Source organism: Nesoenas mayeri (assembly GCF_963082525.1).
Source record: "Nesoenas mayeri genome assembly, chromosome: Z".
Lineage (NCBI taxonomy): Eukaryota > Metazoa > Chordata > Aves > Columbiformes > Columbidae > Nesoenas > Nesoenas mayeri.
In genome coordinates, this window is record NC_137542.1 from 31,124,330 (window position 1) to 31,143,661 (window position 19,332).

A 19,332-nucleotide genomic window follows, 5' to 3' on the forward strand; every position below is an offset into this window, starting at 1 on the left:
GCCAGCAAGACAGGCTGCGGTTCCTGCTCCTGCTTTGGGATGCCACTTACACTTCTAGTTTCACATGCTAGTAATAAAACCACCTCCTTGTCACATACTTCTCCAGGGTAGATTCATGTGCAGACTCTTCCTTCCCCAGGCTCTCTGGCAGAAAGCTTTTACAAGTAATAGTGAAATCAGAGCTGAAAAAAACCAGGTGTGTTCATAGAGAGGAAATGCACAACATGAAGGATAAGTCCAAACATGTCTGGTGGTACTGAAAACACTTCAAAGTCATCAAAGGAACATGGGGGAAGGGAAAGAGAAAGAAGGAAACAAAAAATGTAATGTTAGCAGTTTACCGGTATTTAAATACTTTGAGTATCTTTACAGTAAAGCATCAAGTTTGACTGCTACTCGAACTACATACCTCATGAATGATGCTCAGAAGCACAGAGAATAAGGTAGAATACAAGTTTATTACAGAGTACCTGAGAAAGGAAACAGTGTTTGCAGGGCTAGTTCTCAATGCAGAGAATTGTGCAACATGTTTCATAAGTTACACCTCTTTCTGAGGAAGCAGCATGTGTAAGAGACTTTTATGCACATTTCCTAAAGTACTGTTATCTAACAGTATCCTTCTCCACAGTTCATTTGTGTATTTAGACAGTAAAATACGAAACAGTAAAGAAGAATGTTGAAATAGAATTTACAAGCTTCTAAAATTAAATTTTCTGTACAGAACTGAGTTCATAAGAAACCAGCAGTAGCTTCAGGGTTTAACTGTTCTGTTAGTAGTATGTAATCCATAGAAATCAACTCTATATAAATGTGCTGCAATTGTATCACTTACTAAAGTCAAACAGGAATAGATCTATACTAGAACTTTTCTGGAGGCAAATTCAGCTGATTAAAAACACTGGCCATTCATCTGCATTATTAAATACCACACAAAACCACATGTACTTGATGGGAGTCAGAAAGTACTAAAGTCAAGATGGATGGGTCCTTCAAACCTGACCAAACCATGATAATCAGTAGCATATGACATTAAATTGCTACTTAAATTATTAAAACCATGAAAGCTGCCACACAAAACCAAAGGAGATTTTTGTCATCTTACTGAAGGATTAGGTACTGGAGATCTATCTAGAAGCCTTACTTTGAACAAAAGAAAAGGAATGTGAAATTGACATAATTAGCAAATCCATTGAGGATATTTGGTAAGAAAATTAGGGAAGGAAATCTTGATAAAGTATACATGGCTGCACATGCCCTGAATACCAGAGTCTGTTGGGGCAATAACACAATTGAATGTTGTCAAAAATAATTTGTTAAATTAACTGAGGATCACAAAGTACCTGGACCTCCTGTCAAAGTTAGTCTGAGTCAGACATGAATATTAATCAATCTGGTTTTATTACAAGCACAAAGGATATTTGCATATCATCATTCTGCTGGACTTCTCCTCAGGGACTCATCACCAAGGAGGCACTCGAACTGCTGCTTAGAATTCATGAGATGAGCCATGAAACCAGATCCAATCTACTTAAGGTTAAAATCCCCATCACGATTTGATGGTTTTGGTATCACAATGAATATTCATAGATCTGTCATCTGTGTTTACCTCAATATTTAAAGTAAAAAGTAAACTGATAGTGTTACCTACCTGAATTGTAAAACTTCAGTTACTCTGGTCCTTTCTTCAAGCAGCAAGTTACTGAATATATCCCCAATTCTAAAGAGCAAGGAAGAAGGAAAAAAATGGCATGAGTAATTATCCTAATGCAAATTATTTATAACAAAGAGCATGGTAACTTCATGCTAGCAGGAAGTAAAGAGCTACCAAGAGGAACAGTCAGGAGTTTCTCCAACTCTTCTCCTTTGAAGAGCACCACAGATGTTGGAATGGTTGAGCTGCTGCCATTAATGAATGAATTCAAAGATTAGAGGCTACCTTATTCACTGCAGTGTTGGAAGAAACTTTCGCTGACTTATGCACCCTTGGGCACTCTTTATTCTTCTTGTAATATGTTTACACACTGTTTTAAATATATATTTGTAATTTATTTGTGTGTACATATGTATGTATGCCATAGTTAAAGCAACCAAGTGCGGAGCATGGGTTCAAAAGCAGTAACTATTTAATTTTGGCTGCTCCCTTTGCTATAGTCAAACCTAAATATTAGCAGAGACTGTGAAAGGCCCTCAATCAGACACATGTTCCAATGCTTGTGTGCAAGATTAGCTAGATAATCCCACTTACTGACTGGCCTTCAGATCAATGGCAATACCAGGTAGTACAGACCAGTTATTTCCTGAACTAAGTGCCAAGTAAAAATGTGCAACTTGGCAGTTAAATCTCATGACATTTGTGAGCTCTAGCAAAGAAATTTGTAATGAATTATTGTCCATGGCATCTGCTATCAAATCCAGCAGTTCTCAGTAAAAGGACAGACTGTAAGTACTACAGGCAGCAACAGAAAGGAAACCAGCAAGACCTGGCTCTGAGCAACAAGAAGAATCACTGCTCTAGAATGTGCTGTTGAAGTAGCAGCAGATTATTTATCTGTGTTAAACCTGTACTAAAAACAATCAAACAAAACAAAACAACTGCTTGCTAATTTTCACTGGGGGCTTGTTTGTCATATTACAGTCCGTCCTTGCTCATCACAAACTAGGGAACAGAGTCTTCTGTTTTTTTCTCAAACTAACATAAACCAGACTTAAAAAGTAAAATTAAGTTGGTTTTTGTTGTTGTTTTCTAGCTTTACTCCTCTCTTTTTTTTTTTCTTTTAAGAAAAGCCTGTCAGAAAATTTATGGACTAAAACCAAAGACCTGAAGCAGATGAGAGCAAGCAAAATAGAGGAAAAAGGGTAAATCAAGAGAAGAATGTTAGGGAGGAAAACAGGGAAAGGGGAAACTTGCCTGGACAGCGTTACATGTCAAGAGACAGAAAGCTTTGATCACCTTTTTTCTTAGGACCGAAATCTGTGTGGTCGAAAAAGAAAGACTTCACAACAGAGGATTGCTAAGAGGAACAGTGTTAGGAATTAGCTATAACCGCCTCTGTGAAAATTATATTTGATGACTGCATAGCCCTGAGAGCGACACAAGAAGACTCTGTGGAAAGAATGTGATCTGGGTCTCCTTCCTTTGGCTAAGCACCCAGACAATAGCTTTCTACTCTTTGTTTATATCTAGTTACCTCAGAATAATGAAGAGGAGTAAAATAAACTTTAGTGGACAGAACAATAAGCTTGACATACTATATAAAAGGTGTAGAGTTACTGGACAAAGGTCTAGAGAGCTACAGGTCCCAAAGATGGGACATGTAGTTGGAGCAAAGCAGGCGGCTAACAACATAGTGCCAGAGGCACACAGGGAAAACACTTCAATATCATAATGCTTGGGCTCCATATAAACTATATTCTGAATACCTGTAAGCAGAGTTCTAATGATTTTCTTTCCCCAGGTAAAATAACCGTATCACAAACTGTTATCAGACCAAACAGATGAGCAATCTGCTTGTAACATGACACCGCACTGATTGCCTAACAAATTCAATAAGAAAGCAAATAAAATACTTAATGCTAGTGAGACGAACGTGCATTTTTAGAGTAGATGTTAATTTTGTAACTGAATTGTCACTGACATTTGACTACATTTTACTTAAAGACTCTGTGGACAATATTTAATATGTAGATAGGAGAAACAAATAATCTAACTGCAGTTAAACACGGACCTCCTCACTCAAACACAATGTAACTGAAATCAAAGTGGAGAAAGATTCATATTAGTAAATTTTACTTAAAGAAAACAGAGACATTTCTGCATTATGATACGTTAGCACCAAGTACACATTAATAGCACATACAACATCCTAAAAACATGTAGAGAACGCAACTCTGCATAAGTTATTTCATTATGTAACTATACTTATACAAATAAGGCAAGAGTAGATATAAGAATATTTGCATTTACAACTACTAAACCAAATGTTTTCCTCCACCCTTCTCCTAAAAAGAAAAACAGACAAAGTAGAAAATAAATGAATTACACTTTCCTAAACTGTAGCACCAAAAATCTTGGGCCACACTGTAAGAGCAGCAGGACAGAACAACAAAAGCCATTCTTGTACAATAACATTTGGAAAAGCCAGTCACAAATGAGCTCTGGACCAGTAGTTTTAAGTCATCATGTCACAGCTATTTAAAGTCCCAGATGAATGAAGTCTGTAGACTAAACCCACATCCTAATGGACAATGTAATTCACAAAAACCACTTCTATAAATGGTAGACTTCTGGCTTGAAATGCTATTAAATGAACTGGCATAGAGTACCAACCGGCAGAGTGGAAAGAGCAGTTGTTTGCAGGTACTGCCAAGGCATGCTATTAATCAACCTGCAACCACTTTCTATGAAGTCTGGACATTGCTCGTTCATTACTAATGTCAATTATACACAGCAATTGTCCAAGTGTTAGCATTTGCATGAAAATTTGAAGCTTTATTCTTGTCTGAAGCCTTGTTTTCAGAGCTAACAATTTAGTATACTACTGTACTTATAAATAATAATTAAATTTTTGATTTAACCAGTTACAATAAACTGCTGACACTGCAACATTAGCAGGCATTTCATCATTATCCTAACATTATCTGCTCAGATGGTTTCTTATTTCACTTAGTCCATCAGAGCTTAAGTCAATTTAGTCATATTAACCTTTTTGAGAAGTTCAATATAAAACCTGCATATGAAAACAAAGATGACAAAGTACAAATCAATATGATAAATGACATATTAATTACCTTGGAAAGGTGAAACTTATCTATTACTACAATGCTTCTCAGTGAGGGTGACAGAGCACTGGAACAGGCTGCCCAGGGAGGCTGTGGAGTCTCCTTCTCTGGAGACATTCAAAACCCACCTGGACACATTCCTGTGTAACCTCATCTGGGTGTTCCTGCTCCGGCAGGGAGATTGTACTGGATGATCTTCCGAGATCCCTTCCAATGCCTAACATTCTGTGATTCTGTGATTCCACTGAAGAGATACACATTCGTTTAAAGAAACTAAATGCCAAATAAGTCTATTTTGATGAGGCAGCTACAAAAATGCCAAAAGCATTAATAGATTTGAGAAAATTAATGTTGTTATTACTTCATGTATTAAATTCAGAGAAAAAATAATTAGTGCAGCCTCATAATATTTCTTAAGTTGTTTTCTAATTACACAGAATAGGATGAAATTTGATAAAGAATGTGAAGACACTATATATGTAAAATGTAAGCTTTAAAAATGCATTTTTGTCTTGAGGAAAAGTATTATCTAAACTAAAAAGGCCATGACTTTACAGTAGACAATGAGTTAAATAGCCTGCAAACATTCAGTCCTTTCCATTGAAAAACAAACATATACCACAAAACAAAAAACACAATAAAACCAGACAATGAACTTCAGCATTTTCAACAATTTGTCCATAAGAAAATAATAATCTAAACTTTATATTTACTTTTGTTATCTTTGTTAGAACACTGGACTTCTAAATTCTTTTGCAAGCTATTAAAAACTGAAATGGAAAAAATATCAAGGATCAGTTTTGCACCTGCCAAATAATTTTAATCTCTCTTATGGACATATATATAGTATATATACACAGATTTACAATCATCCTTCCATTCCAGTCAATGGTAAAGTCACATACAAGCAGGAAATTATAGATAGCCAGTAGAACGTATTTTATAATTTTATTATGAGGCCTATAACTGGTACACCAATTCATTTAATAGAATCATAATGAATGTGAATTGAGTTAATAAATGTCAAAGAATTCAGAGCTGTGCATATCTGGAAGCAAAACAGTCATAAGGTATGTAACATTAAACCTAAGTTGAGGCACAAAGAATCACAAAAGCTCATTTTAATTTCTCCTATTCCTATCAGAGGGATCTAAGCCTCAAAATTAGAGTCCTTTAGAGGACAATGTAGAGATGGCACACTTAGGTCTGGAGGAAGAAGATAACCTCTACTCACCAGCTCAGCCTAGAAAAGGACTTTGGACAGTAGCCTACTTGAACTTATACCTGAATACCTTTTCCCCACCTTAAACACTGTTTTCAAGAGATCCTTAGAAGATAACAGCATGAAGACATTTCAGTATTTTATAATGTTTACATTTATCTCCATGGGCCTCCAGAAATGTCCCCAAGAAAAACAAAGCAATTAATCCTCTTGGAAACTACTGTGAGTCAGACATGTGGTGCGAATTTTGGGGTTGTCATACGCAGGAACAAGAGCTGGACTTGATGATCCCTGTGGGTCCCTTCCAACTCAGGACATTCTGTGATTCTACTGACATAGAAGCTTGACCTCCAGGTCATGTTCACCTGTGCTGGCATCAAGCTTTCCTATTCCTTCTCTGTTCTAATGAAATTCTCTGGTTTGTCAGTGACAGAGGTGTGTCTAATTGGATGATGAATGGACAACACTGTATGAACATCCTAAGGAGAAGGCTGAAATACACCTGGGTCAGAGGCTGGGAGTGCAGAAATTAATCTATGTAAGGCATGAAATCCTGTATTTTGTTGCACTTAGACTGGATTTTTAGTATGAAGAAACACAGCATATATTACAAAATCTGAGAGGCTAAGCCTTTCATAAAGAGCAGGAGAAAGTATTTGTGAACTGATACTTCTTTCTCAGATTATTTTACAACCATACAATGTAAATCTAACAGGGATCTCCTTCACTGCATGTAAAGGCTTTCCTTCTTCATAAGGAAATGGCTGAAAAAGGTTAATACTGTCTTCGGTTTTGGTGGGAGGAAGGTACATTTAATAATATGCTTTTCAGAAGCAGCTACTGTGTTTTCATATCTGCCAACATAGACTTTGAGAACCTGACATGAAAAACTTAACTGATTTATCAGATAGGGGATGTAATTTACTTGAATTTTCGCTTCAAAATCTAGTATGAATAATTCCTTAGCTGTCTGCCTTAAATTGCACAAGTAACAATCAACCTGTGTGCTACTACAAATCCTGTACATAACAGACATGGGCAGTTTGAGGTAATCAATGCAACAACAACAAAAAAACTACAACAGATCATTGTTTGAAGTCTTATCAAACCCAAAGTTTCATGTTATAAAGAACTGGAAAGAGAGATATCCTATTAGTGGACATGAAACAACTGCTTCAACAAGCCAACACAGAACCCAGCATATCACCACCTTTACAAACAGCTCCACTGCCTGCACAGCAGAGTCCTGCCTTCGTAAAAACAGCCTTGAAAAAACACAACTTGTTTTCCTAAGACAAAGACTTTCAATGTCATCACTTCCCACATTTACCCTCTTGAAAGGAGGCCTTGCATTTTGAAAAACAAAACAAAACATAGTACTAAGCATTATTGCTATGACAGAGTGCATAACAAATGAATAGCGTTGCAAAACCAAAATATACCAAGTGATGTGAATGCAGACACGGACAGCTCAGACCTACAGCTGGCTGTGTAAGTTCAGGACAATATGACCCAGTGTTGGTGTCATGCCGGGCTAATGACTCTGCTCTGCCAGTGGGACAGTGGGCTCCTGTCAGCCTCCCCAACTCATCTGAACTTTGATGCAGAGAAGACATTTCAACTCCACATCCCTCTTGGTGGTTTTGTTATAGGGTTTATTTATGCAATGGAAGAGTCAAGAAGCACATTCTCTCAGGCCACCTAGCATGGAAGTCATTACATCTTGGTCTGCATTTCGAACCAGTACCAGTGCCTCTGTAATTCTCAATAGAAGTGGGCCAAAATTTTTAAACCAAAAAGTTACACCAACTCATTAGAATTTGAAACAATCGATATAGTAACAGGGTAAATAAATCATCCTTCATCTAAGTCTCCTATTTTTTTTTCCAGTTTGTTTAGACTACAGTAGTAAAGAGCCAAGAAACTTTGGGTTTAACTTTTCCTGTTCCCCAAAGCAAGCAACAGCCAGTCCTCCTATAAACTCATACAAATTTATAAGCTTATCTGTCATCAAAACTGACTGAATAAGGGTAATTATTAAGGACTAGTTTCAGCACTCAGAACACAGTTCCTCTTTAAAATATTTTTTTTTAATTGTTCAGGATTTTCTTTGTTTGGTTTTGGTGGGTTTTTCGTTTGTTTTGTTTGGGTTTTGTTTGTTGGTATGGGTGGTTTTTTTGTTTGCTTTAGGTTTGTTTGTTTGTTTTTTAACTACCATTGACTGCACTTCAGAACAAATTCTGTGTCTAAGGCAACAACAGCATGTACAAAAGCATCCAGACAGGCTTATCCAGAAACAAGAACCTTCAACATTCACAGTGACTTGGCAGAAATGACCATGACACGAGCTATCAGTAATAAGGGCCCTTGGTACGTAGCTCCAGTTGTAAACCACTGATTTTAAGCCTATCCATAAGTTCTTAGAGAAGCAAGAAAGAAGTTTTGAAGTTTCTTTGCTAGATTAAAAGATTCTTCTATGCCATTTCCTGAAGACTCAATGATTACCCACGCATCTGATTATTTCACTAGATTAGTTTCAGAATCACACACAAAAAAAAAAGTGGTAAAAATCAGACTACACGCAGTATTAGCTGCATCATATCACTCTGGTTTTAATTAAGCAAAGAACGCATCTACATCAAAGAACAAGCAGCGCTAGTGGCACTGAGCATATGCAATATTAACAGAGTCTGTTAATGCAGATTCTGACTTTAGCCTTCCTCCCACACACATTACCATGGTGATTTGCAAAATTTGCTGTCTGGGATTTTGGAACAGTACAGTATTTGAAATGCCCTCAGCATCTTTGAATAGATGCAAACACAAATTAAGTTATATTTAAAGATGCTATAAGCCACAAATAGTTTGGTAAAGCTGTCTTCACAGAAGAGCACTGACAAAAATAACTTAATGTGACCTCAACCAGTAGAAACAAAGGTTTCACATTATGTTCTCCGTTCCTCAAAGGGAACTAAGTTTAAGGATTTGACAAAATAAATGACATACATTCAGTATAAAAAGCATAGTCTAGAATCACCATTATCTCTGCCAACATTTGAGCTATCTGTAAAGTGTCACTTGAAGAACAACATATTTTCTTTGAAGAAATTCTTAATTTATATATTATTTCATAAAAATGCACACTTGTTTGAACTACAACAAGTCTCTGCCTGTTGTGAGTTTCCCACAAGTGGAATCACTCCTCACACATTTTCCTTTTCATTTATTATGATTTTCAACAAATTAAAAAAAAAAATCATAAGAAATGAGGGCCATCTTTCTGTGAATGCTACATATCCTGACAACATAAAGGGCACAGGACTGGGAGCAAAGGCGACAATTCTTGGTTCTTTGTGCCCCAACCAAACAACAGGTTAAACAAACAAATCCACCACAACACCTGTTATGTATATTGTCCTGTATATAAAATGATAATGTCTCATACTTCAGTTTGTAAGCACCTTGGGATACAACTAACACAATTATGATTCTAATGAAGAAATACAAGGAACAAGATTTCACCACAACTGCTATCTGCAGGTAACGACTAATATTACCCTTGAAAATGTATTCTTCCAAAGATGCAGTTCGCTTTCTTCACAGGCTCAACTGTAATGAGTTTATGATCTCAATGAAAAGTTCATCACAGCCAGGGTTTAACTTTAAACTGAAAGGCATCCCTCACCACTCCTACACACTTCTCGGGAAAGGCCTGCAGTGTAAGCACCAATTAACAACCATGCATGGATGAAGAAGATGCACCAGTGCAGGGACTTACAGGTTCTTCCTTAGGGCCCTCACAGGAAGCTGGGCAATGGTGGACACTGGAAGATGGTCCATGCTTTAGTTTCAATCATGTTTCACAATAGAGTGGCTGTTCCGACATACTGCCCCTTCAAATTCACCTCAGTCTTAAGTCCAACTGACATTTTTCAAGAGCATCATGCAGCTTTACCCATTACAAGACAGCTTAGCAGAAAACAAGTGTCGAGGGTTTAGATTGTGGGGTGACAATAAAACCCTGGCAGATGTATTGTTAACCTCCTCTCCCCCCCCACTTCCCCCTTTTGCCCCTCCCTCTCCCCCCTTTCCACTCAGGACAGGCAATTGGGAGGGAAGGAAGGACAGAGAGAAGAGAGTTGGAAAAATTAACAATGTTTTACTAATGCTACTAGTAAGAATAGAGAAAATAATACAAAATATACAAAACCAATCTTGAAAGTCTCAGCAACTGCAGAGCCGGCACCCAAAGTCCTGGATTGGACTCTGCAGCCAACCGGAGCTGGATTCAGTCTGTCACTAGGCCTCAGTTCGCAGGGACGACTAGCAAGGTCCTCTCCTAATGTCGGCCATAAGCAGAAGGGAAAAGGCAAAGGCAAAAGGGACGAGATCCTCGTGATCTCCCACTTTTATATGAAGTATTCATGTGAATGGAATGTTATACACAGTTGGTCAGTTTCTTGGTCACTTGTTTCTCGTTGCACCTCTTGCGAGATGTCCATCCATGCTTGTCAATAAGTTTGCATTCCATTGCTATGTTTACCAAAACATGTGTCTGGTTCTCCAGGAAAATGCAGCTAATATGAAGGCTTTAGCTGACAGGCAAATTCACTAAAAGAGAAACTTGTTTTTAACAAAACCAGGACAACAAGCTACAATTGCATCAAATAACAGAGCTAGACACACCTAGATTTATCTTTCAGAGTAAGTCACTATTTCAACACTAAAATAAAAGGACTTGATTATGCAGCATACCCTGGCTGTACCAGCGACATGATCAGTGACGTGCTCCCACTGTCTAAACATCTGTGTAAGGTGAATTTTTGGTATGACAACAACAAAAAAAAATTTAAAAAAATAAAAAAAGGGAATGCACCAGAGATACCTAGCCCTTCACTAGCTCCACAAATTATTCTCCCCATATGCTTGAGGACAAAAAAACAAAAAAATCCCCAACACAACACCAAACTGATGAGCAAGGAGTGCACAAAATACCAAAACAATAGTAATTATTTGAAGACCACTCCCTGTCGCTCCCTTCCCTTAGAAATTAGAAGTTACTTGAAACAGGTATTTTTAAACTTTTCTTTCAGTCCACTGTAGATTGACTTCTTCAATATGTGACCACCAAACAAAAAACAAGTAAACTCCTCCTCTGAAATACTTAAACATATGTTTGGGTGGAGAAAACAGCCTCTATGGTATCTTGAAATCTGATTATGCAGTTGAGGTGAACAGAACTATTCTTAACTTCAAACTACTTTTTTACATCAATTTTAATTTATTTTTATTATCCCAAGGCTGAACAAACGTTTATAAAGCTCAGCTTATTAGAAAAGGACTTCAGTACTGCAAATCAGGGCAAGATACCATTCACTTGAAGGATTAGAAGGGAAAATGCGTACTTGAGCTCAAATGAAAAATTATTCTCAGGAAGCTTTAAAAGTGTAGGTGAAATTCCTTTAGCAACTGATGTTTGTTGAGAACAGCTGCATCACGTGGGGCCAATTAAAAGAGATGTTATCCATCAGCACAAGAGTTATTGAACATGAGCCATAAGATAAAAGCAACCAATAAAAGTAACAAAAAGCTTTCTGCATGTAACATTTCAATACTTACTAGAATGACTGTTTTCATGAGGAATCCAACTGCAATTTATTAAAGTCCTGGTTTTGCACAAGATTTAAACAGTTGGTCTCCAAATTCAGTGAGTGAGTACAAAGAAAGATGACAAAATATCCTCTTCCAAGAAGGAAGTGAGGCCAAAGTATATCAAGTCTATACAAAGATAAGCCTGTACGTTAGGGCAGGACAGGCACTAAATTTAACATTGAAATTGCTAGCTTCATTCAAAAGACAGACGCACTTATTTCTTCTGTGAGAGCAATTGGGATTTTGACTGGGAAGGCCTTGGTGACAGCATACTTTCTATTCTATAGAGAGAAAGTTTTCCTAAGAAAACATTTCTAAACTCTGTGTATTAACGGATAAAGTCCACAGCATGTACAGTCAGAAAAAACACATTGAGTTGTATCATAATTTGTAAAAAAGCACAAGATACCAACACACTCAGCAAACAATGATGCAGTCTGTAATCAGTTATTTGGCTCCTACATTATTTTGCCCTTGTACTGTGATTTATATACTGATAAAACAAATAGCTCTCTGTTTTAGCCTAAATGGTTAAAGATACTTACAGTCTTTTATCCCGGCTTGCCTGAAGTGTGACTCTAAGTACTGTAACTGCTTTGGTTGAAAAACGTTTGGATCAGAATGGTCATGGCCATGTGCAATCTTGTCCCAGCATTAGGAGCTTATTACTTAGATGAAAGTTTCTTCTTTACTATGCGAAAGATGAATTGCCATTTCTCCTCCAGCACCTTTCCTCCATGTAGAGGCAATGGAGCAATGGTTTGTGCTGTGCAAACCAACCTCGTCTTGAGTCATAACACTTCTGCTACAACTTACATATAGTGGGGCTGAGATTCAAACTCTGTCCAGCAAAGGACTGAGCTGAGATTTTTCAAATAAGCATAGTATCAGATCATGTGCTCAGGTAACTGCCACCCAATAGACCTTTGCTGTTATTAGATGTTGGCCTATACCATGATCCATACCTCCAACACCAGCCAAATAAGTGAGCTATCCATTGAACACAAGCCAGAGAGATCCATTTTAGTTGTTTGTTGCATATACCTTAACCACAACTTTGTAGCAAGCCGAACAGCAGTTCCTGGCTCTTCAGGCAGCACAACTGTCAGCAGCTTGCTTTCTCCCACCTACCACTCCGATGCACTACTGCACACGCACAGACAAGGTTTCAGTTCTCTCTCTGACACCTCATGACAAACATTACCAATCTGATAGGACAGAAAACTAAATAAATCAGAGGAGGAAGTTAATACAGTTTAGCCATGTTTCCAGGAAGAAGCCTGCAAAACCTGCTGATGACTCTGACACCTTATGTCTTCCTCTTTATGCCTCCCTCCTAAACCCTTCTGTTAATGTGACACTGACAAAAAAGATGGAAGACTGCTCTGAAGTGGGTCTGCACTCCCTTAACTGTGCCTTCATCACAGACAAGAGAAGCTCCTCTTCTTCTTGGAGTTGAGAAGAAGCAATCAAGAAAAAACTCTGTTCATCTTGAGACAATAATTACCCTTGGACTAGTAGTTGCATTTCACACATCCACTTCTAACCACATGCAAAACACTGAACTAGAAAAGAGACCAAAGGGTTCCTTAGGCAGAGCCACACAACAGTCACTGAGAACAGACCCTCTCAGAGAACACTCACCACTAAATTCTCATTTTTAACAGCAGACAGTTTTCTCACTGCTAAACTTCCTCTTCAGTCCACTCTTCACATAAAGCCTCTGCTTTGACATGTTCAGTGCAGCTGTTTGATTGCTCTCTTACCGAATTTCATGTGTTTCAGGTTGTTTGTTCCTTGAATTTGCCATTACCTCTTGACATCATCACTAGTCATGTGATAAAACAAGAGACACTAATCACACAAGACAGATTTGCTTCATCAAAATATCTTGAAACCTTAAAGTTTTTGGGAATACTCAAAAGGCTCTCTTCATATTTACTGGCTTTTTTTTTTTTTTTTAAGGAATCCAATGCATCCAACTCAAGGCTGGCATCCCTCAGAGAGGGATTTCTCCTTCCCCTCCCCCCCTCATTTTCCTGACAGGCTTGGCCACAGGAAGGAACACTGTGTCCCTGTTTTTCTAACACATCTCCAAATAGGCTATTCAAAAATTTGTCCTTGAAGAAAAATAATAATTTACTTGGACCGTCATCATCATGTACACTTAGCTTCAGTACTTTTAATGCAACAGCAAGACAGCTATAATATTTAAAAACTCCTTCATGTTAACCCTGCTAAGTATACTTTGGAACTGACAAAATTGCTTTAGAAGACAGGCATACATGTACCAGCAACATTTGTGTAGTAAACAGCAGCCAATTCACTACAATCCTTCAACATATATAAGAAAGCATTTATCGGATTTTAAAGGTATCAAAGCAGTGACTTAACACTTTCACAACACCTTCAGATGTTTTAAAAGATGTTATTTGCTTTACAGGCCAATATTAAGCAGACACAAAAAGACTAATATTAAATAAATAGGGTACTTAGTAGCAAAGACATTTTAATGAATGCAACGCAGCACAGTACAACAAGGTACTACAAAGGACCACAGTGGTCTTCACCCATTTTCCCCTATCTGAGCACAGAGAGGTGTATGGCAATAAACAGATACCCAGAGGTAAGGCGGTGACCAAAGATAACCAGGTCATTCAGATACATGTTTATGTAAGGCAACAGTCTTTCATATTAGCTAGAACCATATCTAGTAAAAACATGTGTAGCCGTAATGAATTTCATGATAAATTGCTCTTCAGTTCCTGGACTCAGCTTGACAAGTGTAATCGGGAGTTGCAACTAAGTTGCTGAAAGCTAATTTGAATAGTCAAACTATTACTCAAAAGTAAGTGAAAGCTAGTCATATTTTAGTTATATACAAGTACTCAGTGACACTGACCAGAAGCCAGTGGGCTTCTGCACATAGAGCTAACATAAATCACGACAGAGTTTTCAAAACAGACCAGTAGATTTTCTTTAGCTATAGCGTATGCCAAGCTTCCATATAATTTGCCGCTCCGCAACAAGCCAAGTTCACCAAAAGTGAAGCAAACAAAAAAGAAAGACCTGAAAGCGAGGTGCTTTCAGGAAGTACTTTTTCTTTGTACATTACTGAATAACTTATTTTGACATTATGCTTCATGCCTAAAGGTTGGTCTATAAATCACATTAAACAAAATAAATGTCTCGATGCTATTATTAATAGTTTAAAAAAACCCCAAACTTGAACTTCAAGAACCTGCTATCTCATATATCACAGAATGAAATTCATTTTCCTTGTAATTCATATATCGATGTTGTAAACAAAAAATATTTTCCTAATAGCATACTGTAATTCTAGCAGAAAATCCTAACCAGGGCAACAAAAAAATTAAACCCTTCACACCCCACCTTTGAGGGTCAAAAGGTCTGGCACAAACAGAGTTTGTGCAAGTTTGCCCTAAAAGCCTTACTCAAGTTACCAGGTGTTACAGGGACTCCACCCTGGTGAACAATGAATTATAGCAGCAACTGCTGATTAATGTTATTTCACCACCACAAACCACTACTCCATCTAGAAATGTAAGAGAGTATTGATTACATTTCTTGCTGGGGAAAAAATATGAAATGAGAAATTTAACACTTCTTGTTTACTGTAATGCCTCCATAGCACATGATATGATTTCTCAACACTACTCTAGAGTTAAGGTTTTATCACTGCAACAGAAGCTCTGATACCTGGGTAAAAAAGTCACAGTAAAATACTTAGAAAGACACTTGGAACACACACTTAATTTCTCTTCTGTTTCTAAATCAACTCAACTTACTTATTGGACAGCACAAACTACGACGGGATGTTAAAAATATTTGTCTTGTCCCTATCGCGACAAGACAATGTCCACAAGGCTTCCCACACACCACCATGCTGCAAACCACCACAGAACTTCTAACAGGAAGGTTAGAATTACTAGCAAGCTTCAAAACAATTTATTTTTTCTGGTTATATGACAGAACAAGTAAATTGTCCACTATTCTTCAGCAAAATAGCCTTTAAATCAAGGACAACATATGAAACAGCTGTAACATTTCTCACCAAGCTACATCTAACAACAGTTTCAGAGTTCTTCACACCTCTAGTGTACAAACACATTATAATGTTCATAATCTGATATATACAACTTTGGTCTCAATACACAGAAATTTCATCAGGAAGTTCCTTGAACACAGAAGAACTGATTCTCAAAGTAGAAAGCATGTAGAAAGTATTACCCATTAGCAAATTAATTTTAGATATTTGGACAGCTATACCTATATTCTAGCTTCTCACTCAAGCTAACAGGAAAGATTAAATTTAAGAGAACAATGATGCACCTATTGATACACAATTAGATTTAGAGCCATACTAAAATTTATACAATGAATTATCTAATTGATTATCTGAGGTCATAATCATTTGATCACTTTATACAATTTCATCTACAACAGTCTCTTTCATCCTTCAAAAATTACTACAATGAAATCTAGTATTTTTTTACATCTTTCAAAATTACATCTATATTTCAACAATATACAACCAGCTTTCAGAAAAATGTCTGTATCTTCACTGAGCTATTACTAATCAGATTACCTAGGCACATTAATTGACTAAGCATTCTTCATGAGTGAGGAGAAAGGACCATACAATCTCAACTCAAATACAAGGAAATGTACACTTACAGGTGCTTCCTGTACATTGATTTGAAATTAAAAGGTGACTGTCTGCCCTTGAGGGTTAACATAAGATACATCACAAAAAAAAAAAAAAAAACCCCAACAAACTAAAAAAAAGGAGCTTAAGGCAAACCCCGCCCTGGGCTTTTCAGATTTTCTTTCTTTTCTATTTTTTTTAACCAGTTATCACAGTCCAGGAGAGATGTTATCGATATATTTGCAATGTGCATAGGAAAAGTCTGCTTGGGGTTTCATTTAAATTACTTATGTAGTTTTTGTCTCACAAACGCGAAATAGTAATTCCATACATCTATCCAAGTTCAAAAACAAAATCATAAGACTTACAGTTTAATGCACATCCAACTTGAGCGTTAAAAGTTGCAGGAGCTTATGTTATCTTGACCTACAAAAGATTTATAATTTCGGTAAGAGCACAAGGTTGCACACACTGAATAACTGCCTGAACACCAAACACTTAACCCAGAAGACAAGCACCACATTTCAAGCAATCCCCTTAAATACAGCTTCACCTCTGTGGATGTGCAAGGCAGTCACAGCTGCTATACCCCAGCGCCCCTCCCAGAGCGGCCTCCCGGCCATCCCGCCGCTGTGCGGGGCTCCCCACAGCGCTCAGGGACACGCGTGGCCGCGGCGCGGGGGACAGGGAGGCGCCTCGGCACCCCCGGCGCAGGCCCCGCTGCCCGGCGCCCACCCACTCGCTCACCGCGGCACCTGCCCGCCCGCCACACGCCTTGCCAAGGAAGCGGGGGGCGGAAATTTTTCATCGCCCACCAGAAAACCTGCTGCTTACTCCTTTTTGTCCGAGTCTCAGGCGGCATTACTGCCGAGCACCGCCCGCCGCGCCCGCGGCACTGGCCAGCCCCGCTCCCCGGCCGCAGGGCCGGAGGCTGCCCCTACAACGCCCCGCCCGGCCCGGCCCCCGCCGCTCCCGCGCACCTCGCTCGCCGCTGCCCGCCGCGGGGCTGGCGGTGGCGAAAACACCGGCGGTCTCAAGCGGAGGCGGCGGAGAGGCGGCAGCCCCCTCCTCCGCCAGCAGCGGCCCGAGCCCCCGCGACCCCCGGTGAAGGGAGCGGCCGCGACACAGCCCGGCCCGCCGGCAGGTACCTGCCGTGCGGACATGCCAGGGAAGAGAGGCGGCGAGAACCGGGACCCCCGCAGCCTGCCCCCGCCACTCACCGCTGCCCACGGCGGTGCCCGCTCCTTTGTCTGCCCGCCGCGCCCCGGCACCTCCGTTCCCAGCTGCCGGGCACCCCCGCGCCCCCTCCCCGCCGCGCTGGGGGCGGAGGAGGACGCAGACGAGATCCGCGGAGGAGGCCGCTGCCTCCCGGCGGTCACATGCAGCGGGCTGGCGCGGCGCAGGCCCCCTCCCGCGCTCCCGGGAGCCCGGCCGGCAGGTTCTGAGGCGGGTTGGGGGGTGAAGATGGCGACCTCAGCGGCGCGGGGAGGGGATCCCCGGGCCGGCCCGCTCCGCTCCGCGCTGCCGGCTGGGCTGGGCGCGGCGGGGAGAGGAGGGGACAAAGGAGGCCGGGCGGCGGCGAGTCGGCTGCCGCTGCCCGTCAGCGCTATCGATGTGCCGCCCGCTCCTCCTCCGCGCCTCCAAACAGCCGTCGGGGCCGGCGCCGCAGCGCCCCCTGCCCGCCCCGCGCCCTGACAGCGGCCGCCGCGCCCGGGCGCTGGGAGCCGAGCGGAACGGAGCGGACCGCGGGGTTCTGCTGCGCACCCCGGGGGGCACACGGGGCCGGCGCCAGCGTGGCTTCTGGCATGGGCTCTGCCTGTCCGGAGGCGGGCGGAGCCAGCGGTCCGGAGTTCTCCCAAGCCGGCGAGGTCGTCTCACCTTCTCAGACGCTTCTCCTGCCGTGGCTCTGCGAGGAGGCAGCACGCCCCGGGGCTGTCAGCGCAAATGGCTGAGTCTTCATTAGGCTGCCCAGAGTTCTGCGCTAGCATTGCAAGGGGCTTGCAGAGGTGTGGAAAGCAGGTCAGGAAAGCTGGTGTGGTTGGGGTCGGACATCCAGGAAAAGAGAAGGGTCTCAGTCTCCCAACCCCCGGCTGCTGACAGGAGCAACCCCCCGCTGCGTGTTGGTGAGCTGCGCCATCCAGCAGCCGTCCCACCTCAGTCACTTCAGTCCACGACAGCAATATGAACCTGACCTTGCAAAGAGGTGGTGGCTTGTCACAGGTGCTCCACACCCGTAACTGAATTACTGATTCGCAATAGGTATGGTGCCATTGCGACTCTTAAAGAGAGCTCAATCCGTTCCACTGGACTATGTATTATCTTTTAAAAACAAAAAAGGGGGAAAAAAACCTAAAGGTGGAAAGCATGACTCAAATGTGAAACATGACAAATGTGAAATGAGGTGTTCCTTGCAAGTACAGCTAGCAGCTCTACCCAGACTGGAGAGAGCAATTTTAGAATGGAAAATTCCTTGTCTATGCCTAAATCCACAAACTGTTATAGAACTGTCTGAAAAAGATATCAAGCCTATAAAAAAATCTTTCAAAAACTTTTGATCTCTGTTTTTAGTCTGTATGAATCCCTGATGTTTACACTTACTAACAATACAGATTTCTTGTTATTGATAAGACCTACATCAACTGCCAACATGATTGGTTTCTATTATTTTTTCCAGGCTCTTTTTTAATTATTTTGAACATTTTCTAAGAGGTCTTTATTTGTGCCCACTGAGCTACCAGATGTGGTTATATCTAATTTGCCTTTGGAAGGACACGGTGTGAGGGGGGGTGTCTGCGTCTAGGCACACCCAGCTACTCATCTCCCATTGCACAATCAGAGGCACTGAAAACCAGTCCTGGCCCAGCACCCCATCAATGGTGGTTCATCTGTGTGTGTTTAGATGATGAACATCCTTATCTGATGCCTGCAAAGAACAGCTGCAATGCTTCCTTCCATTCTGCTTAAGCTTCTCGTTACTGTTAATGGACTTTACTTCATAAGAATCCTGTGA

The 19,332-nt window shown here is 40.5% G+C and overlaps 1 protein-coding gene across 4 annotated transcripts in view; it reads right to left on the reverse strand.

The window, feature by feature from the left end:
* Nucleotides 1-17,935, reverse strand: part of CDC42SE2 (CDC42 small effector 2) — an 87,818-nt gene extending 69,883 nt beyond the window's left edge. For 2 of the 4 annotated variants that reach the window (XM_080362413.1, XM_080362411.1), the window contains exons 1-3: nt 17,543-17,935; nt 16,691-16,748; nt 1,649-1,717 (exon numbers count right to left, since the gene is read on the reverse strand). Coding sequence is in view for 2 of the 4 variants with exons in the window: in XM_080362411.1 (XP_080218537.1) it covers nt 1,649-1,717; nt 16,691-16,704 (83 nt within the window). In the remaining 2 variants the exon portion in view is untranslated. Of the gene's footprint in view, nt 1-1,648; nt 1,718-13,297; nt 13,868-16,690; nt 16,749-17,156; nt 17,238-17,542 lie in introns of those variants that run through there. The other 2 variants (XM_080362412.1, XM_080362414.1) reach the window with 2 other exon arrangements.
* Between the last annotated feature and the right edge of the window lie 1,397 nt (nt 17,936-19,332).